At 36.8% G+C, this 22,880-nt stretch overlaps 2 protein-coding genes across 9 annotated transcripts; one reads left to right on the plus strand and one right to left on the minus strand.

Annotated features, from left to right (window-relative positions):
* Positions 1-383: 383 nt before the first annotated feature.
* Positions 384-7,459, plus strand: LOC7479082 (polyadenylation and cleavage factor homolog 4). 7 transcript variants are annotated; one of them, XR_002981418.2, is made up of 8 exons: positions 384-881; positions 1,966-2,067; positions 2,171-2,425; positions 3,089-3,958; positions 4,517-5,503; positions 5,587-6,135; positions 6,674-6,774; positions 6,972-7,459. XR_002981418.2 is itself a non-coding variant. In XM_024599569.2 (8 exons), exons 1-8 carry the CDS (start codon positions 531-533, stop codon positions 6,716-6,718), a joined length of 3,045 nt encoding a protein of 1,014 aa, XP_024455337.2. In that variant the 5' UTR covers positions 384-530; the 3' UTR covers positions 6,719-6,970. The 7 variants fall into 7 exon arrangements, 4 of the variants coding, with proteins under 4 accessions (XP_024455337.2, XP_024455334.2, XP_024455336.2 ...); XR_002981419.2 differs by having other exon boundaries at positions 7,123-7,459; XR_002981420.2 differs by having other exon boundaries at positions 7,171-7,459.
* Positions 7,460-16,132: 8,673 nt separating this feature from the next.
* Positions 16,133-21,921, minus strand: LOC7458546 (homeobox-leucine zipper protein MERISTEM L1). 2 transcript variants are annotated; one of them, XM_024599052.2, is made up of 13 exons: positions 21,575-21,921; positions 20,901-21,437; positions 20,085-20,348; positions 19,847-19,964; positions 19,205-19,393; positions 18,677-19,114; positions 18,361-18,462; positions 18,017-18,217; positions 17,724-17,898; positions 17,340-17,611; positions 17,149-17,244; positions 16,658-17,042; positions 16,133-16,551 (listed from the first exon to the last, which is right to left on the minus strand). In XM_024599052.2, the coding sequence occupies exons 3-12, from the start codon at positions 20,303-20,305 to the stop codon at positions 16,677-16,679; spliced, it is 2,178 nt and encodes a 725-aa protein (XP_024454820.1). In that variant the 5' UTR covers positions 20,306-20,348; positions 20,901-21,437; positions 21,575-21,921; the 3' UTR covers positions 16,133-16,551; positions 16,658-16,676. The 2 variants fall into 2 exon arrangements, with proteins under 2 accessions (XP_024454820.1, XP_024454819.1); XM_024599051.2 differs by having other exon boundaries at positions 20,888-21,437; positions 21,575-21,920.
* Between the last annotated feature and the right edge of the window lie 959 nt (positions 21,922-22,880).

The raw sequence follows: 22,880 nt of genomic DNA on the forward strand, positions 1-22,880 counted from the left end.
TCTCTCTTAATGATTTCACAAAAAAACGAGTTAATTATAAATTTACAATTGTTTAGCAAAACTAATTTAATTATATTCAATCATGATTAATTATATTTAATCCTTATAAATTTATGATGCGGTATTTTTATTAATTTCATATTTTTTATTTTTTATCTATTTCTCTTTTGAATTATAGAATAAAGAAATGAGAAGTAAGTGAGATGAGAGAACTTGACTAGGAAATATGGCAATTGCCAATTAAAAAATGACTTAATTTGGATGGCCCAACTAAGACTATAGGGACAATTGATTAGATTAATAAAGTATAGGGACTATATTAAAACTAACTCAATGATAAGAAAAAAAAAGATAGTAGCCATAAAAAAAATAAAAATAAAGAATCACACTAGTTTGTTTCCTCTATTTCACACACACACTCTCTCTCTCTCTAGAAAATAAAAATTTAATGCTATAACCCCTTAAAATCCCCAATTCATAAACCCAAATTCTCCACATTCCTTATCAAATCTCTCTCTTAATGGAAACAAATGCAACCCACAAAACTCCTAAACCCTAAAGCCGCCACCAAGGCGGCTGCTGCGGCAGCCGTTACCACCACCATGCCAAATGAACTGCTGGCACAGAAACCATCAGCATCGTCAGTTCTTGACAAGTTCCGGTCTTTATTGAAGCAACGACAAGGATCAGCAGTGGAGGACGATGGTGGTGGTGACGGGGCGAGTTTGCGTCTGGAGGATGTGGTGGAGATTTATGAGACGGTTTTGAATGAATTGACGTTTAATTCAAAACCTATAATTACAGATTTGACTATTATTGCTGGAGAACAGCGGGAGCATGGTGAGGGTATTGCTGATGTTCTCTGTGCCCGCATTGTTGAGGTCTGTTTTTTATTTCTCGCTTTTTTTTTAATGTGTGGGATTTTTTAGGGTTTTGTTCTTGATATTGAGTAATGCTAGAGATAATGATAATTTTAGTATATTCTTGTAGTCTCAGAATCGGTGAGGTGGTATCGCTTAATTTTGGATTTTAGGGTTTAGTTATTGGGATGAGAATATTGCTAGTATTGATGAATTTATAAGTTATGGCGTTGGTAAAATGTGGGAGAAATGGTGAGTTTTAGGGTTTGGTTATTAATAAAAGTACTGTTGATATAGTTGGTATTGGTGTTTGTTGTTTTAAATTGGTTTCTTTGATGTTATTGATGGCGGGTTTAGTTGAAGGCGTTGGAGAGGGGAATTTGTTGTATTTTGTGGTTTGCAGAGGTTGTGTGTGTGTGTTAAGAGTTTTTGAATGTTTGTATTGGTTGGGAAAATGTGAGAGAATTAAGAAGTTAGAATAAAATTTAGTTGAGACGTAACTTTTCAGCTTTGATGGGCTGCAAAATTGAAAGTCTTAGTTTTTTCCCCTACCTGTTATTGCTTTTGTCTGTATGTTCAAGTAGAATCAGTGGAAAGGAAAAACAATTTGAAATTTTACAGTGTTCAGATTCCAGCTGCTTGGTTGATGGTGTTGCTTCAAATCTTGTTCTTTTTGTGTGTGTCTGTGGATTTTAGGAAATTACTTTTAAAAAAACTTTTTTTTTTCTGCAATTTATTTTGGTTGAATTCATTAGGTTTTGAACCTTTTGATTTCTCACTGTCATGAATTCGTTTTTTTGCTTGGTTACTTGTCTAGTTCCTTTGATAAATTTGGGTTAGGGAAAGATATTTTGAGTGTTGAAGTTAGGAAAGATATATTACGTAACTTTGAGAAACTGAAGACAGGATTGACTTTCAAATTTTTTGAAGTTAAGAGAATTTTGAGACCATTATATTCATCTTCATTGTGTTCTCCAATTTAAAAGTTTGAACTTTTCTCCCTGTCTTATCATTTTTCCCTATCTTAAAGAAAATTGAGTTTATATATCTATGCCTTTTCTTTTCTAAGGGGAGGTCGTTTGTGTTTACTTTTAATCTTTTGCAGGCCCCTGTAGATCAAAAGCTGCCTTCATTATATCTTCTAGATAGCATTGTCAAGAATATTGGCCGTGAATACATTAGGCACTTCTCGTCCCGTTTGCCTGAGGTGAGTTAATCAGAGTATTGTGCTCTCTTCTCTTGCCATCTTCCATGCTGTATATTGCTTATCCTGCATGATTGTGATATTTGTCACCTTGTCACCTCACCAGGTTTTTTGCGAGGCATACAGACAAGTTGACCCTAGCTTATATCCTTCAATGCGCCACCTTTTTGGCACATGGTCCTCAGTGTTTCCATCTTCTGTACTTCACAAGATTGAGACTCAACTTCATTTTTCTCCACAAGTTAATGATCAGTCATCAAGCTTGACTTCCTTTAGAGCTTCTGAATCACCCAGACCACCTCATGGCATACATGTGAACCCAAAATACTTGCGTCAGCTGGATCATTCAACTGCAGATAATGTAAGGTTTCCAATGAAATCTCTGCCTCTCTCTGGTGCCTGCAGCTATTATTTTATAGTCCTGCTGATGAAACCATGTACTTCTTGTTTTAGAATCTTCACCTGGGATTTTGTGGTTAAAATACAGGTTCAGTGATATGGTCTTTCTAATGGCCTGTTTAAACTTTAGAATTTAATTTTTAAGTAAAATGAATTCATAGTGGAGTATACATATACCCTGTTAAATTGTCATCATTTTGATGTTTCAAGGCTGAAATATCAGTGGATGAAGATGGCCTCTTGATGCTAAACATTGCAGTAGTAGACTGTGGAGATCAAGATGAGTCTTAAGCAAAGTAAAAGTTATGCAAAATAGCTCATTGGAGCTTGTTTATATGTTGCATCTCCCTTTAACCTAACATTCTCGTGGCTCTCAACTATTATAACACATAACACTCAAATGGAAAGCCTCTTAGTTGTTTTGCAACTTTGTGGAATTTCTTCCGGGCTAAATTCTTCCTAATGTAGTGTGCTGGTTCTCTAGTGTTTACTATGTACAAAATAAATAATTTGATTGTAAGTTTAATAAATGAGCACACAAGCTACATTTTGAGATTATGTCATATTTTGTTGTTGATTCTCTGTTGTGTACTGTGTAATGCAATGTGCATCTGTTTGCATGCAGACAGGGTGGTCAATACAAACATACAAAGCTAAAAATGTAATTCAATCTTTGCAGAATGTTCAGCACGCTAAGGGAACTTCTTCAAATCTGAAAATATATGGTAAAAAACCTACTGTTGGATATGATGAATATGAAAGTGATCAAGCAGAGGCCATATCTTCACAGGTTGGAGTGGGCCGTACATCTCTCACTCTTGGATCTAATAAGCTGCAACCATCTTCAACTTCCAGGCTTGCAAGACGCTTGTCGCCTTCAACAACTGGAGCCGAGAGGCCTTTATCTTCAGAAATTGATGACTTTGCAGTAGGGAATTCTCCTCGAAGGTTTGTTGAGGCGCTGTCCCCATCTCATCCTCTATTTGATTATGGACACAGCAGAGCCATTGTCAGAGATGAGGAGGCAAATGAATTAAGAAGAAATAATTATTCTGATGATAACCATAACCGATTTGAACCTTCTGCTAGATATAGGCTTAGCAATGGACTTGAACATCAAGGACCCAGAGCTTTAATAGATGCATATGGGGATGATAGGGGGAAAAGAATTACAAGTAGTAAACCTCTGCATATTGAACAGTTAGCCGTAAATGGCGTGCACAATAAGGTAGCTTCAAGATCATGGCAGAATACTGAAGAAGAGGAATTTGATTGGGAAGATATGAGCCCTACTTTGTCAGAGCGTGGTAGGAGTAATGATTTCTTGCCATCATCTATTCCACCTTTTGGAAGTGTTGTTCCAAGGCCTGCCTTTGGAAGGCTAAGTGCTATCCATGCGGAATCTGATATCAGGAGCAATCGATCTAGTCTGGCTCCAATGGCATTTGTGGATGGCTCCTCTAATATTGCTGAAGAAGCAGTCTCGATTCTGGGTGTACGCTGTCTCAACTTGTTTCCTTATGTGTTGCTGTTTAAGTTTATTTACTTGTTCATATACTGTCCAAAAGCTAGGCTCTTGTTTGATTCCATTTACGTATTTTGATTTCTTTTCTAATATTTTGATTTCTTTTCTATAATAAGGTGGTTAATATTTTTAATGGATTTGACTAGACTTTATTTGAAAATGAGTTTTTTTCTGTCCTCTTTACCTCCATCTGGCAATTCTCTTGCAATTTGGCACCTTTTAGAGCTTACTGCTGCATTCTGTGTCATAGTTCAAATTATTATGTGATGATGATTTGCATTTCAATTTATTATTTGTATTGTCAGTTAACTCATTAAGAAGATACCCAGTTAAGTTATCTTCATGTGTTTTATCCTTTCCCCTTGTTATTTGTTTTAAGAAACAGTTGACTGTGTTGTTCATTAACCAGGAAACAAGCTGTACATTTTTTTCTTTCTGTTTTCAATTATGTTTTTGCGTATCTTGGGAAAGAAAGTCAACTTCAAACTTTGATCTCACGTCCAAAAGAAATTGATGTGCTTCCTGCAGTCTGGCCGTGGATCAACAAGCAAGATTCCTGGATTCCGAACTGAGAGAAATCAGATCTCGGGTTCCCGTCATCATCAAGAAGCTTGGAATTTTCCACCTCACATCCATCAGTCAGCACATCTCCTGAATTCTAAAGGAAGAGGACGGGATTTCCAGATGCCCTTATCTGGAAGTGGTGTGTCTTCTTTGGGTGGTGAGAATTACTCTCCACTTGCTGAAAAACTTCCAGATATTGATGCACAGCTTAATAGGCCTCCTGCCATTGCATCAAGATGGGGCTCTAATATTGACTCTACTAGTTCAGGGACCTGGTCAAGTGTTGCGCCACCATCATCAGGGGTCTGGCCTCCAGTAAATGCACGAAAGTCTCTGCCACCTCCTGTGCATCGTATTTTTCCTCCACCAGAGCAGAGTAGAAGTCAGTTTGATCCAATAAATGCCAGCAGCACTGTCATAAATCAGGTTTTACAAAAGGGTTCAGTTATGCCTGAACAACCATTTAATAGTTTTGAGAACAAAGATTACAATTCGATGAAGCCAACACCAATGTCTAATCAGCATGCTGCTTTGAATCAGCAAAACCAGGCACATGTAAATCCTTTTCAGCCACAACAACTTCCATCTCATGAAGCCCGAGAGAATTTTCATCCATCTGGGGTAACTTCAATGCCACCTCGTCCCCTGGCACCACCACTGAATCATGGATACAACACTCACGGGCATAGCACTGCCATTAGTATGGTTCCTTCAAATGCATTACCTGCTGTACAACTGCCTTTACCAGTCAACAATATTCCAAATATGTTGCATTCACAGGTGGGGGTTCGGCCACCTTTGCCACCTGGTCCTCCTCCCCAAACAATGCCTTTCCCTCAGAATGCTAGTTCAGGTGTCCCCGGCCAACCATCTGGCAGTGCATTTTCGGGTTTGTTTAACTCTCTCATGGCACAAGGATTGATCTCATTGACAAAACAAACTCCTGTGCAGGTACTTGTTTGAATAGCTTCTCCATTCTTTCTTTCAAAGAATGCAATATTAGCCTGAAAATAACCTTGTGGCTCAATATGTAGGACTCTGTGGGACTTGAGTTCAATGCTGACCTTCTCAAGCTGCGCTATGAATCTGCAATCAGTGCATTGTATGGTGATCTGCCAAGACAATGCACAACATGTGGCCTTCGGTTCAAGTGTCAAGAAGAGCACAGTACTCACATGGATTGGCATGTTACGAAAAACCGGATGTCTAAGAACCGGAAGCAGAAATCTTCTCGCAACTGGTTTGTAAGTGCAAGTATGTGGCTCAGTGGTGCAGAGGCATTGGGAACTGATGCAGCTCCTGGTTTTTTGCCCACTGAGACCACTGTGGAGAAGAAGGACGATGATGAAATGGCTGTTCCTGCTGACGAAGAGCAGAGTACATGTGCATTATGTGGAGAGCCTTTTGATGATTTCTACAGTGATGAAACTGAGGAATGGATGTATAGAGGAGCTGTCTACCTGAATTCATCTAATGGATCAACAGCAGGCATGGATAGGTCTCAGTTAGGTCCTATAGTACATGCTAAATGCAGATCCGATTCTAGTGTGGTTCCCCCTGAAGATTTTGGACATGATGAAGGGGTATGCATTTCTATTTCTATCTCCTGCTTTTAGCTTCTTTTGGTCTGAGCATAATTTATCTTTTATGTTTCTACTTGATGTGTTGTTATCTATTGGTGTATTTTTCAATAAAAGTGCTAATTGAAACACCAAAAACTTAAATCAGTTGCACACTCACGCCACCTTCATCCAAGATGTGGATGTATACATTTTGTTGGAAAAATTAATGGCTGGAGCTTGCAGCCAAATTGAATCATGGCTATACAAGTGACTTTGGTGGAATGTTGGTTTTGTGTTAAACTACCTCCTTTTTTTTATCTTTTCCGTGCTCTTGCAAACATGTTATATATATATATATATATATATATATATATATTCTTCTAGATTGGGGTCTGTATGGTTTGTACTCTGTTAAAAACTTATGAAAGCATGTTAGCTTGTATGTAAGTTGAAAGTTCGGTTGACTAAATATATTATCCATGTTCCTTCACTTCCTTGCTCTTCAGTTTCTTTTGATTTTCCAACTACCTGAGATTTATTTCTGATTTATCATCTGCAGGGAAATTCTGAAGAGGGTAATCAAAGAAAACGAATGCGGAGCTAACCTTTATTAGATCGGCTTCCAAGTCTCATGTAACTTTGAGTTTCATCATGTTAGTGGTATGCGCTTACTTGTTTTTATAGTTGTGTTGGAGCTTGCAATGCATTGGCTCTTAGCCCAAATCATGTAAATATTACTTGGGCTTGTACCATGCATAATATCTTTAAAAAAAAGATAAAAAATTATGTCTTTCTAACATCCAGAAAGATATTTAGAACCATCTATTTAATATGCTAAAAAGAAATGTTTTTATTAGATTTGCTGCTGGGTGCTTATAATGCTGAAAAGAATGTGATGTGGAACGGACGAATGGTAGCCTTTTATTCCGAGGACACCCAGTAGAATCTACTGTAATTATTAGACTGCTGGGTTGTCTACTCTTTGCAGATTGTTTTGATTTTCTGCAGGGACTGCAAACATCTCCAGTTATTCACATTCAGTTTATTCTCTTGAAGGCTGGAACGTCGCATAATAAGCTTAGTTCCTCCCAAATTGATGGATTGGTGGCAGCAAAAGCACTCTTTGCCTTTTCCTGGTGTTGATTATCTGTATTTGTTGAATTACATCATTTCTATTTGAAGTAGAGTACTAATGCTACTATCTTAAAATATCCTTTCTGGATGGTTTTTCTGAAATGATGCCATAAGGAATTTGCTTGATAGCTGATATTATGCTGTATTCCCTAGTTTGGGATGGATCTTTTGAGATCACCTCTGGACTATGCTTATCAACTTCAATTCTTTCTATGGTTGGATTTTTTATTTTTTTTTATCTTTTCTAAATAATATTAGATGTATTTAAGGTCTTTTTCTTGAGTCATGGCTATTTTTGGATGTCATCATAGTGTTTGGTGTATTAATTTGACACAAATAAAATATGCTTAGAAAAATATGTAATAGATATTCAAGACTTTGTCGATAATATTTTTAATAAAATACAAAAGAAGAGGCTAAAATAATTAATCTCGCATGCCTTTTCTATTTATTAATTGTAATAAAACTTCGATTGCCCCAAATGAAAACGAATGCAAATGGGTTGGTTAAAAAAAAAATAATCAACAATTTCTCTTCCAGGAAAAATCAACCATGGCTGGCTGGCCACTGCTTATAGAACAATGATATATATAATGAGCACAGAATTATGCTTGCCTTTTCGTCTTTTTCAGTTTTCCCCTTTGCATATAGAACAATGAATGATATCATGAGCACAATAATTTCGCCTTTAACCAGCAGTGCTTTCCTTTTATTAGCGTTTGTACAATCATTTGTCTGAGAACTTGTCTGTTTTTGCATTCGATTTTGTGGTATATATTGAATTGCTTTGTTGTGAACAAATTTGGATCTCATGCTCAAGTAGTCACTCCACTTTTGCCACAAGATGGAGGGAGGCAACGACTCATATGATTCAACAATCTCTGTAGAATTTGGCATAAGAAATGGTTTTTGCTTTTTGGGTTTTCTTTGTGTGGTGGCCAAGTCTTTTTTTTTTTTTTAGCTGTTGATAAAAATTCGTGGAAAAACATTGAGGAAACTAGGTTAGTAATTAAAAGTTGGAAATGAAGGAAAAATACTCTGTATCACTCTGTATTTTATCTAATATAAATTAAATCATATATACTAATTAATGTATCATATTTAAACTGACATGATTTTAATATCTTATTTCCATTTCTCTGAATAGATTATATCATATTAATTTTTACACGATTAAATGATAAAGTAGGAGGGGGCATTAGCAAGTGATTGGTTTGTCGTTCATGGTAGTCGTGTCCTCATCACGACAGACGAGCCATGGTGGGTGTAATTAGCTAATGAGTAGGTGGGAATGCATGTTTGCTGACCAGAAAGAAACGATGAATATTAAGTTCAATAAATTAATGTATATATTCATTAACGTTGTCGTTGTTGTTATTAAATAATTATTATCACATCCAATAAATTAGATGGCATTAACTCCAAGATAAAACCTGTGATTGCAAAACTATGAGATTTATACAAGGTAAAAGGTTTGCTTTCTAGGTATATGAATACTACTATATTATTTATTCGTGCTATACTATAATTTAGAATTGGTTTGATGAAATTGATAAATTTAAAAACAACCCAAATAATTCTTAATTAAAAATCAAAATCACGCTGTTTTGCATGGCAATTTTTCCTACCATGCATGGTTACAAGTTTGTCTTCGTGTGACAAACTTTTCAAGACAACCATTTGCATGATATCCAGATGACATTAATTGATGTGGAAATTTGATGTATGTTTTGGCAGAGAAAATAAATGATGTAGAGAGTCACAAAGAGCTCCTACGGGTCACTAAATGCTGTTGAGTGTGAAGGTTTTATAAATATTTATATCGATTGTCTGCGAATTAATTAATGTGTTTGTACAATTTGTTTGTAACAATTAATGATGTAATAAAATCTTTTTTTTTTGTTTAATTTCATCAAATTATGTTACTCTAAATTCAGCAAATGGCATTCAAGCTGCATCAAGCTTAACAAATGATAGCAGAACTGCCATAAACTCAGCACTAACATTACTCAACCAAAATTAATTATGTTTGCTAGAAAACTTGATGTGTTTCTATTTATGAATCAAGAACGTGATCTTTTGATTTGGAACATAAAATTCAAGTCCCTCTTGTTTAAACTTGAAAAAACCAAATCACATCTCCAACTCATGAACAAATCTATGTCTTAATCACTCAAGCTCACCCCACTCTATAAAAGCTGACCAAACCTAGCTAGGTAACTTAATTTCCCTGGTAAATTTAATTAATTCTATAACTTGTAAATCTAAAAACTTAAATTATTAGATGAGATCTCAAGATATAATTTATATTATTTTCTAACATACCTTTCAAGTAAAAGTTCATTTATTTTTTATTAAATAAATAAGGATAGTGAGATTCAAATTTATAACTATTAGTTATAGTTGAAACAAGATTTGTGATAATTAAATGACTTACAAAATCAGGTAGACATCTCTGCTATTTATATGATTATGACAGTATGTGAGTTATGGTGTAACATACTACATACGATAAGTCAATACATCAATAATAAATTAATAACACAATGTTTTTTATTCTACAACACATTCCATAATACAAGATATTAATACTATATCAAAAATTAATTCAACTCAAAAACTTAAATTGTTAAATGAGATTTTAAAATATAATTTATATTATCCTCCAATACTTAATAATTATTGATATTTAGTGATCTACCTGTTGTCTTTCATACTTCTTGTATCTTCCCGACAATGTTAATAAAATTCTTTAGCTAGACCTTGTTCCTGCATCCCGCGGAAAGATTGCATCAATCTTATCACTTACTAATTGATATTTAGTGAGCTACGTGTTGTCTTTCAAATTTCTTCTATCTCCCCGATAATGCTCATAAAATTCTTTAGCTGGACCGTGTTTCTCGACAAAATTATTGGTCTCTGAAATCTACAACAATATAGTTTCAATAAAAGTACTGTAGCTGATGCAATTATTGTTTTGGCAATTCAATATTGTGGTGCCACTTGTAAAGATATCAACGTCCAAGATGATGCCACATGTCAAGAGATTATGTAATGAAGTGGTTAATATTCTGTTAGGCAGTTAGAAACAGTTAGTAAAACAGTTAGATAAACTGTTAGTCATTGAAGAAAGAAGGTAGCTTACGTATATACTCTATAGATTAGCTATAAATACAGCTCAAATGATATAATAAAGGTAAGGAAAATACAGTGATTAAAATTCTTCTTTCGTCAATTACTCTGCTCTCTCTGCATTCTTCATTTCTCTTCTTAAACTTTCTTTCAATTCTGCCATCTTTACATGGTATCAGAGCATAGTTCCTAATCCTCTACTTCCGCACATCTTACACTGACTTCATTGCTTCTCTTCTCTCATCAAAGAACAACTCCTTTCAGCTGCTTCTCCATTTCTATATTCCAAAAGCAAAATGGTGATATCTTCTCAACTCCAGATCATCCAATCTCCCATAACTTCATTACTTTCTACAGTTGTTACTGCTGTAGCAGTTAAGCTTGATGATACCAATTACCTCACATGGAATTTTCAAATGCAAATTCTCCTTGAAAGCCATGGTATTTTAGGTTTTGTTGATGGTTCCAAGTAGTGTCCTAGCCGATTTCATGCAGACTCTGATCTTGAGGGAGTCGAATCTGATGAATATCAGGTATGGAAGATGCATGATCGAGCATTAATGCAGTTGCTCATTGCCACTCTTTCCTCTACTGCAATTTCTTATGTTATTGGATGTGTAAGTGCCAATGATATGTGGATTCAGCTAAAGGATCGATTCTCTACAATCACCAAAGCACGCATTTTTCAGATGAAAAGTGAGCTTCAGAGTATTAAGAAGGGATCAGAACCAGTTTCTCATTATCTGCAGAAAATTAAAGATGCGAGAGATCATCTTTCTGCAGCTGGAGTCCTTTTTGAGGATGATGACATCGTGATCTTGGCTCTCAATGGCCTGCCATCTGACTACAACACTTTCAGATGTATGATTAGAGGCAGAGATACTCCTTTGTCTCTTAAAGACTTTCGATCTCAATTACTTGCTGAAGAAGCCACCCTTGAGCATACACAGTCTGCATCTCCCTTTGTTTCTGCAATGTTGGCTCAAAATCAAGCATTCCAAGGCAAGGCTCTTGTTCTTGATGAAGAATCTTCTCCTTCTCATTCTTATCTGCAATCTCAGGGATACTCTTCAAACTCGAAGACCTTCCCATCATCTCATCCATCTTCTGGATTGAGTGGGGGCTCTACTGGACATCATGGAAGTTTCCATAACTCCACGGGTGGTTTCAATGGTCCACACACCATGTTCACTAATAATGGCCACTCTAACAATAGAGGCTCTTATTTTAAAGGGCGTGGCCTGCAGTCGTGGTCATTATCAAATTGGTCCACGTCCTCATCAAATGACTTCTTCTAGTCCTGGTATTCTTGGTCCAGGTATTGCCATTCACATCTGCCAAATCTGTAATAAGAAAGGACATGTAGCTGCTGATTGCTATCAACGGCATAATCCATCAACTTCTTCTACCTCTTCAGTCCAATGTCAGATTTGTTGGAAATTTGGTCATTCGGCTATCCAGTGCTATCACAGAGGCAATTTTTCTTATCAAGGCAGACCACCTTCCCCTAATCTCAGTGCAATGCATGCAAACTTTCCTTCTTCTGACTCTACTGCGTAATTTTGGGTTGCTGATACTGGAGCAACTACTCATATGACTTCTGATCTGACTCAACTCAGTTCAGCAACTCCTTTCTCAGGATCAGACACCATTGCTACTGCAGATGGTTCAGGTTTGAGTATTTCTAATGTTGGCTCTTCTATTCTGAATGTTCCACCGTGCTCACTCCAATTACCACAAGTTTTGCATGTGCCTGAGCTGTCACAACACTTGTTATCAGTTCGTAGGTTATGCAAGGACAACAATTGTCGTTTTATTTGTGATGTCCTTTGGTTTTTGCATTCAGGACAAGCTTACAGGGAGGGTTCTTCTCCAGGGACTGTGTAAAGATGGTTTATACCCTATCCCTCTATCCATCCCACACTCTCGCCTATCACAGTCCTTCTCCCTTTCACAGAATCAATTCTGCTATCTTGGTTATCAAGTAAATACAAGCCTCTGGCATAAGCGGTTTGGCCACCCTTCTAACAAAATCACTTCAGCTCTTTTACATCAATCCAAGATTCCTTTTACTGCAGACCATTCTAAATCCATCTGTACTGCCTGTTTAGAAGGAAAATTTACAAAACTTCCTTTCTCTTATCCAGCACTCAAGTCTGCAACCCCTTTAGAAGTCATTCATAGTGATGTATGGGGTCCCTCTCCTACTGTTTCCATTGAATGGTTTTCGTTACTATGTTAGCTTCATTGATGCATGTACTCGGTTCACTTGGATTTTTCCAATGAGAAATAAAGGAGAAGTTTATTCCATCTTCGTTTCCTTTCATGCTTTCTTGATCACTCAGTTTTCTGCTAATCTTCGCATCTTTCAGAGTGATGGTGGTGGTGAGTACCTCAATCATTCTTTCAAGCAGTATCTCCTCACTAAAGGAATTGTTCATCACATTTCTTGTCCATACACCCCTGAACAGAATGGTCTTGCTGAAAGGAAGCATCGCCACATTCTAGAAACCGCAATCACTTTACTCCAAACTGCTCATCTTCCTTCTAAATTTTAGGTTCCATGCATGTGCTACTTCCATCTATTTGATTAATCGGCTGCCTTGTCCAATTCTTCAGCTCAAGTCTTCTTATCAGTTACTATATGGTTCTCTACCTATCCTCACTCATTTAAAGGTCTTTGGCTGTGCATGCTTACCTCTTCTCAAACCTTACAACACTCACAAACTTCAGCCTAAAACTTCCACCTGTATTTTTTTGGGGTATGCAGGTCAATACAAGGGATATGTCTGTTGTTCACTTCGAAATCATAAAGGTTTTGTGACTCGTCATGTTATTTTTGATGAGTCTGTCTTTCCCCACATCTCTGAGTCTTCAGCTTCTGCTTCTACTCCTTCTCCTTCATCTCTTCATGTTCCACCTTCTATTTCATTACACAATGAGGTCTTACCTGAGTCCTCTATTTCCTCATCCACAATGAGCCCTGCTGCCTCTTTGGACACATTGTCTTCCCCAATCATTTCTTCACCTCTGTTAGGATTGGATTCTGCTACACAGTTTTCTCCTCCTGAGGATCCTGATTTTCATCCTGAGAATCTTTGTGTCATCTTACCTCTGTCTCATATGAATATTCATCCCATGACAACTATGTCCAAGAATAGGTATCTCCAAAAGGAAAGCTTACTCCACTACTGTTCAACCTGTTGACTTCTCTCCAGTTGAACCGAGCACATTCAAGATTGCCTCAAAACATACTTGTCTGGCAGTCCTGCTATGCAAGAAGAAATTAATGCTCTCCATGTCCAGGGTACCTGGGATTTGGTTCCCCTGCCACATGTCCAAGAACCTTGTAGGCTGTAAATGGGTTTATCGTCTCAAGAAAAATGCAGATGGCTCTATTGCTAGGCATAAGGCACTGCCTTGTTGCCAAGGGTTTCAGTCAGGAAAAGGGAGTTGATTATAATGAAACGTTTAGCCCTGTAGTTAAACCAACTATTGTTCGACTGGTGCTGGCCCTTGCAGCTCAGTTTCATTGGCCTTTAAGGCAACTTGATGTTAAAAATGCATTTCTGCATGACATTCTTCAGGAGGAGGTGTATATGGCTCAGCCTCCAGGTTTTACAAGCAAGTTTCATCCTGACTTTGTTTGCAGACTCCGCAAGTCCTTATATGGGTTGAAACAGGCTCCTCGTGCCTGGAATGACAGGTTTACCAGTTTCTTACCTAGTTTGGGATTCCAGGCTTCCCTTGCTGATCCTTTTCTATTTGTTCAAAATTCCCCTCATGGTACTGTGATATTACTGCTTTATGTCGATGATATTCTTCTCACAGGCAGTCATGCATCTCTTCTTACAGCAGTCATTGATGCCTTAACTCAGGAATTTGATATGAAGGATTTAGGCCCGTTGACATATTTCTTGGGACTGCAGGTTTCTTATTCTTCCTCTGGCTTGTTTGTCTCTCAGTCTAACTATATCAAGGAATTACTTGATCGGGTTTATTTACAAAATTCAAAGCCATGTGCCACTCCTTGTCTTCCCTATCATCACCTGCTCAAGGATGATGGGAAGCCTTATTCTCGTCCACAACAGTATAGGAGTATTGTTGGAGCTCTGCAGTATCTAACCTTCACACGTCCTGATATTGCCTTCTTTGTCAATCAAGCTTGCCAATTCATGCATCATCCTATGGAGTCTCATGTTGTTGCAGTCAAACGAATCCTGGGATATCTCAAGGGTACTCTTGATTGTGGCATACATCTTCAGCCTGGCACTCTTAATTTGCAAGCATACAGTGATGCTGATTGGGCTGGTGATCCCAATGATCGTCGTTATGTTTCTGGTTTTGTTGTTTACTTAGGATCTAGTCCTATTTCATGGGCTTCTAAGAAGCAACATACAGTCTCACGCTCGTCTGCTGAGGCTGAATATCGAACTCTTGCTATTGCTGCTGCTGAGTTGACATGGATCCGCCAACTCTTTTGTGATATGCATGTTCCATTACTTATTCCGCCTTTAATTCATTGTGATAACATCTGTGCTCTTTCTCTAGCTTCCAATCCCGTCTTTCATTCTAGGATGAAGCATCTCCAGATTGATTATCACTTTGTTAGAGAACGTGTCATCAAAGGTGACTTGCTTGTTCAACATGTTTCTTCCACAAATCAGTTTGCTGACATCCTTACTAAGGGTCTTTCTTCTCCATTATTTCATCACCATTGCTCCAATCTTATGCTTGGTTCCTCCAAGCATACGATTGCGGGGGAATGTAAAGATATCAACGTCCAAGATGATGCCACATGTCAAGAGATTATGTAATGAAGTGGTTAATATTCTGTTAGACAGTTAAATCTGTTAGGCAGTTAGAAACAGTTAGTAAAACAGTTAGACAAACTGTTAGTCATTGAAGAAAGAAGGTAGCTTACGTATATACTCTATAGATTAGCTATAAATACAGCTCAAATGATATAATAAAGGTAAGGAAAATACAATGATTAAAATTCTTCTTTCGTCAATTACTCTGCTCTCTCTGCATTCTTCATTTCTCTTCTTAAACTTTCTTTCAATTCTGCCATCTTTACACCACTCATGTTCTCTTTGATTTTGCTTTGTTTTAGGGCCAAGCAAATCTACACGATTCAAAAAGATATGAAATCATCAAAATGTTTATTCTCATGTCTGCAAACAGTGTTCTTCATCAATGGTGTCTCTGGGATGTTGTTTGGAAGAGAATTAAATTTAGTAGGTAACCCTTTTATTTTGTATCTTCAATATCCCTTTTTATTGATTTCTCGCCACCCGGTGGACTGCCGAGCTACAAGTGGAATATAAAGGGATTAGAGAGTTCGTATAAAACCGTTCTTAGTATCTTACCACACCATTTAAGCTTTTGAATTGAGAATTCTCCTCGAGTTGGCAATATTGTATTGCTTAAGTTCCCAAGAGGTTCTTCCAATACAATTGTTAGTGCCTAGTTCCCATCATATATTAATGTCAAATTAAGGGCTAATGAAAAGTTTCTTTGGCTGCTTTTATCTCTTATGTTAAGAACTCATAGTTGATGCATACCCTTTTTTTTGGTCTAGAGTTTGAGATTGAACTTGAGCTTGAACTAGTTAGAAGCCACCCAATTCAATCATTGATGCCTTCGATTTTTCCTCCTTGATAATGAGAAAGAAGGAACGAAGGTGACCGATTCTAATTATCAAAACTGAGGCTGTCATTTTTCAGACAGTGATCGATAAGTAGCAGTCTCAAACAGAAAGGAACAACTATCCAATAAGAAGCTACTGAAAAGTTCAACACAAAATGAAACTAATGTCTGTTAAATGAGTAGGCAAGCTCCTTAATAACTGATACGCAAAAGGAGACAAATACAAAGTAACTCACACCTACAGGAACACTAACCCTAGTCAACTCTAAAAGATAAAGCAAAAGATGAAAGCGAAATTTTGTAACATTTGTAACAAGTTCTGACTTCACTTTCATCTTTGTCAGGCAAAGTCAATACCCGAACCTACAACCCTTGCAGGGTGGTGAAATGCCCTTTTACTAATAGCTAGCTACTCTGCGTTAACAAACACCACCAAGCAAGGATCATCTTAGGTGCGTTCTTGACTTAAATATGGTTGAAAGCATACTTCATTTGTCTTGCTTCCTCTCCTCTTCCTAACTGCAACAACAATCATGATTGAGCACAAAAATGTTAGTTCTTGTGTAATTTTTGCTACTTGTTATGAAATAATTTCGCAAAAATATAGTAACCAGAAGTTCCTAACATTATGTGAGGCTTTTCAATCAGGCATTGTCACACATTACTGCAGCCTTAATCCTTTCAACTGTGCACTTAATTAGACTGTTTACAGTTGCTACTGATCCGAGCGAAAGTTTTGCTGTTGGGACTGAATCAACTAATATCTGAAATGCAACAGTCAGTAGAGAGCCACCGGACCCAACATCAAGAATTCCTGCAGAGCCATATCCTGGTCCATCAGGGAGTATAGCAAAACCTGATGGAAGCAGGGCAACATAATCTGGGTCTCCACCGCTTAGGACTATGTTCATGGCCGAAATGTCCACTGGTGCATAAATAACATATGAGCCTGTAGAATCAGTGCAGCTCTCTTGCAATATCAGCATGTTGCTCTGGCTTGAATTTGCGCTCTGCAATTTATATGGTTGATTTCAGCGATGATATGATTCTGAAATAAGATACGTGAACAGGAAAGGCTTGCTAGCACGCACACAAAATCATGTTTCGGAAACTTACATTGACACGGAGTAAAGAGACGCAATTTCCAGGATCACGTCCATTAGCTATATGAGCCATTTCTTGAACTTCGCCGCCGTTCGAAAGGATATCCCACTGTATGCAAAGATAAAAGGTTTACATATTTGAAGAGCTTAAAACCTTGAATTCTTTCAAGAAATTAGGCTTGAAAGCTGCATGATTTCATGTACCTCACTTCGATGATTCTCATCCCTAAGGAAATCAAACATCCTCTTGGATTGAACTGGAATCCAGAAGGAAGTGGCAGCACTAAGCACAATACCAGGAGGCCTGCCTGGATCATCCATACTCTTTCTGGTCATTACTCTCACATCATCAGAACCAGTTGCGGACAATGTCGTCCATGCATGTGCAGTAGAAGCACCAACTCCAGTGCAAAAACTCATCACCATTCTCTCGGCCAGCTTCAGCATACTTTTCCTCCCTTCAGCGGTTGTTATCACTATCCAGAAGAACAAAGATTGATCAAGATATTATGTCATCTGGAAGAAATCCAAAAGACTAAACTTTTTAAGCTCTAAGAAACTAAAGAAAAAAAAATCAAAATCCATTACCACAGAGATCTCCAGATGGAATGTTAATGGCCATGGAGCTTGCAAGACGTTCGCATTGTCGATCAAGTGTTCCCACCCAACGTTTTGCTCCAAAAGCAAGACCAGAGTTGACTAGTGGTCTGTATATATTTTGAACAGATCTATCATCCACTTCAATGTGTTCAACCCAGACGACCTGCAGAATCATGATACCAGGGTTATATGATGATTTTAACAAAACGTTTTGAAGGTCTCCCTATTTGGTAATGAAAGTGAGGCCTTGAGAGTGATCATATTCAAGTAAGAGTTACTACCTTTGAATAACCATTTGGCAATTCTTGGATCAAGCAACCTGATGGCCTTCTTCTACATTTCGACAGCAGACTAGGGCGTAAACTGTCCAAGGAAACATCTACCACTGCCCAAGTCCCATCGGTATGCTGTTTGCAGTACCTCACAAAGTAATTTTCTCGTGTAGGAACAATTGGGGAAGGTACTTGAAACTCAGCTGTCATCTGTGAAAAGCAATGATAGGTGTGTTGAGAAGTCAATGAACTAAATGCAAATGCTGATCATCTTGGTGTTGGTACTATTTCCTTCACAAAAAAGTCATTAGATCCATAATAATAGATTAAAGAAATTGAAAATTTGTTTATACCACTTGTAATGCTCCATTATAGTTCCCTGCCACTCCTGTTGATAGGACTTCCAGGGTCATTGCTCTTGATACAATACCACAGAAAATAGTTGACCATTGATTCTGAAACAAAAATTTTGATCAACATTATAGTTATTTGGAACTTAAAAAAAATTCCGACTTCTAAGTCTCAGAAATCGTTAAATCATTGAATGGAGATTTAGGAATATATAGAGATATAATCCATCCTAATTCTGTAGCCAAGTCCCAACGAATCAACAGAAAATATCATAAATAGATACAGATCTAGGCAAACTTAAAAAGTAGAAAAACCTACCGCGTCCATAAGAATCTCAACAAGATTAACATGATTCATGATAACAACTGCGGATTCCCTTGAAGCTTCAGATCTCATTCCTAAAGGTTTTGGTCCAATTCCCCTAGTGAAAGTTCTCAAATATTCCTCTTCATTGAGCATCTCAGTATTGTTCTCTCCTTGAATCCACAAGGGTTCTCCAGCCTGAGCTATTCTCATTAGTTCCTCCATTGCTGCAACCGCGATTTCAACTATCATTGATTTGTCTGCCTCAGTAGGTCCAGTGACTGATCTAAGAAGATCAGTAGCTCCAAACATCTCCCCTACGAAACCCGACTGTGCCCCAAAATTGCTAACTCCGAGATCAAGAGACCGGGACGGTAAATGAGGAGAAAGGTTGGAAAGAGAAGACAAAGGCTTGCCAACATACTTGGCAGCAATTCCAGAAATCCTGTCAATCTGTAACCACACAGGAGTTTTATTAAAAACAAGTTGAAGGATTACAAAATTTGAATTGATAAGAGTAACAGAAGGTGTAGTTTTTGTAACCTCTTCTCTTAGACGAACATTCTCAATCCTCAAATGCTGCTCATCAAAAGACATCTCACCAAGAGCAGCTGGACCCCCACAGTTAGGGCATGAAGCATTACGTAGGGCTTCCTTGTATCTATTGTTCTCCACACGAAGTCTTTCATTCTCAGCCTTAAGAATTGAATTCTCACTGCGTTCATGTTGAGCCTACACAATGGAAAGAAAGATTAGCAATATAAGCCGCTCTTTATTCTTAAACTAAAAAAACTTTGCAAACAAAAAAAATAGAGTTTATTAATTTGATCAAATATTTTTTCTTACATATGAGCTTTAATTATTTGTAATTAGAAATATATCTCTATGCTAACTATCAATACTTATATGTCGCATATGAATATGAATATCTTTCCTTCTTGTGTTTATCTTTATCATATGTCGTAAGTATTACGACTCAAGTATCTTAGGAATATTTCTCGTGCTGTGTAAGGGAAAAATCTTTTTTTGAAAGGAAAAATAAAATATTTGTAACATTATAATAAATATGGGAAGTTATATGCTTTCCTTTTGTTTTTGGTAATAGAGTTATATGCTTTCCTTATTACAATATCTATGAGATTGGAGAGAGTGTAGAGGGTGCCTGAAATGTAGGGGATGAGTTACCTTCATTTGAGTGCGCTTGTTTTGGAACCAAAATTTGACTTGCAATGGCTCTAAACCTAGCTCACGGCTGAGCTCCTTCCGTTGTTTGTCGTCAGGATGAGGGCATTCCTTGAAGAAACTAAGCAAACAAAGCTCATAAATAAATCACCAAAAATTTAAAACTACAATAAATAAATGAAGCACGGTCTATCTATCCATCAATGCACAGTGGATCGAAGTTAAGACGAAGACTGCTTACGCTTCCATGTCCTGGATTTGACGCTGTGTATGGCGATGATAACGCTTCTTTTTGGGGTGTTGTTCACTGGGATCTTGGTCATCACCGGACTGAGCTTCCATAGTTTCGGTGCCCGATTTGGTCTCATAGTCATCATCTTTGAGCTTGCTCGAGTCATTTTCAGAGCTTTTGGAAGCCATATCAAACATGTGATGGCCCTCAAACATATTTGCTTGGAACATTTGTATAAATCCCTTAAATTTTAAGCTAAGCTGTCCTTCCAATCTGCAAATAAAAAATCATAAATAAGCAAATAAAAAAAGAAGAATAATCCTAAGGAATGCCATGTAAACATGCTAAAGGGGTGAGTAAATCATGTGTACAAGTAAAGAAAAGTATTAAAGGCTATATATGAGATGTTTGTAGATAAGAAATTAACATCTATATGGAAAGATTTATTGATAGGAAACATTGATGAATTATAAAAAAGAGTACAAGGAGGAAAAAAAGCAAAACCAAGTTAAATTCCCAACATAATAAATGTTGTTTGAAATTTGTAGGGCAAGGTGAAGTGTATTCCACACTGTCGTAGCTGTAGTTACAAGAGATGGCTAATCACCAGATAAGCAAGATAACACCTTTTATCTTCCTCTCTCTTCTCTCTCTCTCTCTCTCTCTCTCTCTTTTTACTCAAAAAAAAAAAAGCGTTATGCGTTCATTCCAAGAAGGATGTTGCTTGGAAACGTTTTAATTACTTTGTTTAAGCATATTTAGTGAATAAAAACACTTTTTAAGAACCTCAACCAAAGTGAGAGGAACCTTACCTGATTGACTAACCTTAGAGGATGATTGAAATCTGACAACCTTTTTCTCCTTTAAACTCCATTGTAGAAGGCATATCTTACTCTCACCAACAAACCCTAAGCAGCATCCTTATCTTTCTCTCTTTCTATCTCTTGAGGATATGACATGATTGATTTTGCTGCTTACGTTGGCTGTATGTGGGGTTGGTTTGCGAAATAGATTCTCTCAAGATGTTTGAGCAAAAGCCAAAAAAAAAGATTATTACAAGTAGTAAGAGAGGAGGATTGACTGTAGGGTGTTTGGGTCGGTCATAACATCAAAGAAAAGTAGTAAGAGAGGAGGATTGACTGTAGGGTGTTTGGGTCATAACTTCAAAGAAAAGTCTCAAGTCCTTTCTAGTTTTACGTTCCAAAAGATTAAAATTATATAAAAAAACAAATGAGCATGAAGAGTTGACACTAAATGGACCCCTCTCTGAAGCTTTGACAAATAAATTTCAACACACCATTACCAAGACTATAACGCCCACTAAGATCTAGGTCAATCCATCCCACTCGACATTTTCAATTCCTGCACAAAAAATAATAAAAAACACCATTTTTATGTTTAGGAAAAAGATTAGGACATGATATAAAACTGAAAATGAGAGAATCTTATGGTGAAGAGAAATGAATTGAAAGGTTTTATAGACAAGGTGTGCAACTTACCAAAATATAGAAGCCTTTGAAGTTCCATGGAAACAAGGATTAGATTTGTGATGGAAGAGGTTTTGGGTCTCTACAAAACCAGTTTTTAGGGCTAGACAAGTGGTTTACTGGCTGGTTTTTGAAGAGAGACCCTATGTTCTGAAAAGGGTTTTAAGATGACTGTATGATTAAACTATGATGGGAGAAAAAAGGGCACACACAGAGAGAGAAACGGAAGAGGAAAAGGAGGAGACAAATTATAAGGTTTTGAAGAAGCTGAGAAAGGAAGAAAGGGAACAGGTGGTGAGGATGTGGCAGCAGAGGAGTAATTGCAGAGCGTATAGAGAGGGTTTGCTAGCATTTATGGTGGGAGAGAGGTGTAAATGCGAGAGAGTGAGAAAGAGATGAAAAGGAGCGATCATTATTTCATGTTTAAATTTCCTCTAGAAGTATGGTGGTGTGAATTACGGCTTCTTGGATTCCAAATTTCCACCATTGTTGTTGCTTCACCAGTGCAAAAATTTATGTACGTAGATGATCAATATTCGTGTATGAAATCATAATTTCCTCATGATTTTGTGGTCTTGATGCCTAGTTAGGAACAACATGATTAACGAAGAAAAAATATGGCTAAATTATACACACAATCAAATTATATATATAATAATAATAATAATAATAATAAATAAACTATATATATAGTTTATTTATTATTATTATTATTATTATTATTATTATTATTATTATTATTATTGGCAATAATGTTGTTTAAATAAAAACGTAATTAATGAGAATATATCTAGGAGTTTTCTGGGGTCAGAAATAGGAGATGTTATCTTACAAAATCATTATAATTTTCATGAGTTGTGAAATATATATCACATATAACACACAATAAATTAAAGTCTACATGAACTTAAAATCATTGTAAGAAATGCCTATCTAATAAATGAAAATGATTATACACACACAAATTTAGATAACAATTTGTTTAATAAATGGACAATATTTTTTTTCTTTTTTTTGTCTCTTATTTATAAATAAATTGACAACATTAAAAAAAAATAAGAAGAAAAAGGGTTCTTGTCTTTTATCAGTAGAAAAAAAAAAAGAAATGAAAGTTGTCACTTAATATTTTGATCACTAGAAACCCTAACTGGTCTCTGAGTCTGGGGAAGAGAACTGATTGTATAAAAGAAAGGTATTAACACCCCTAATACGTCTTACCTGAGGTAAACTGTATTGTTTATTTGTCTAACGTAAACTAAGGTAATGTTGTGTTTTCTAACTGTTGGTCATTCTAGGGTTTAAGAAAAGTCTTTCTCTG

The sequence above is a fragment of the Populus trichocarpa genome, chromosome 4 (genome assembly GCF_000002775.5).
Source record: "Populus trichocarpa isolate Nisqually-1 chromosome 4, P.trichocarpa_v4.1, whole genome shotgun sequence".
Taxonomy (NCBI): Eukaryota; Viridiplantae; Streptophyta; class Magnoliopsida; order Malpighiales; family Salicaceae; genus Populus; species Populus trichocarpa.

What these genes read in the sequence shown, in the direction of transcription:
- LOC7479082 (XM_024599566.2), top strand. Translation starts at nt 531, where the DNA reads ATGCAACCCACAAAACTCCTAAACCCTAAAGCCGCCACCAAGGCGGCT. An exon ending in TCTGTGCCCGCATTGTTGAG is followed by an intron (nt 882 to 1,965) that starts GTCTGTTTTTTA and finishes AATCTTTTGCAG; the next exon opens with GCCCCTGTAGATCAAAAGCT. An exon ending in ATTTTGGACATGATGAAGGG is followed by an intron (nt 6,136 to 6,673) that starts GTATGCATTTCT and finishes TATCATCTGCAG; the next exon opens with GGAAATTCTGAAGAGGGTAA.
- LOC7458546 (XM_024599052.2), bottom strand. Translation starts at nt 20,305, where the DNA reads ATGTTCCAAGCAAATATGTTTGAGGGCCATCACATGTTTGATATGGCT. An exon ending in TTGAGATTCTTATGGACGCG is followed by an intron (nt 18,463 to 18,676) that starts GTAGGTTTTTCT and finishes TTTTTGTTTCAG; the next exon opens with AATCAATGGTCAACTATTTT. An exon ending in TGCCAAATGGTTATTCAAAG is followed by an intron (nt 17,899 to 18,016) that starts GTAGTAACTCTT and finishes ATGATTCTGCAG; the next exon opens with GTCGTCTGGGTTGAACACAT.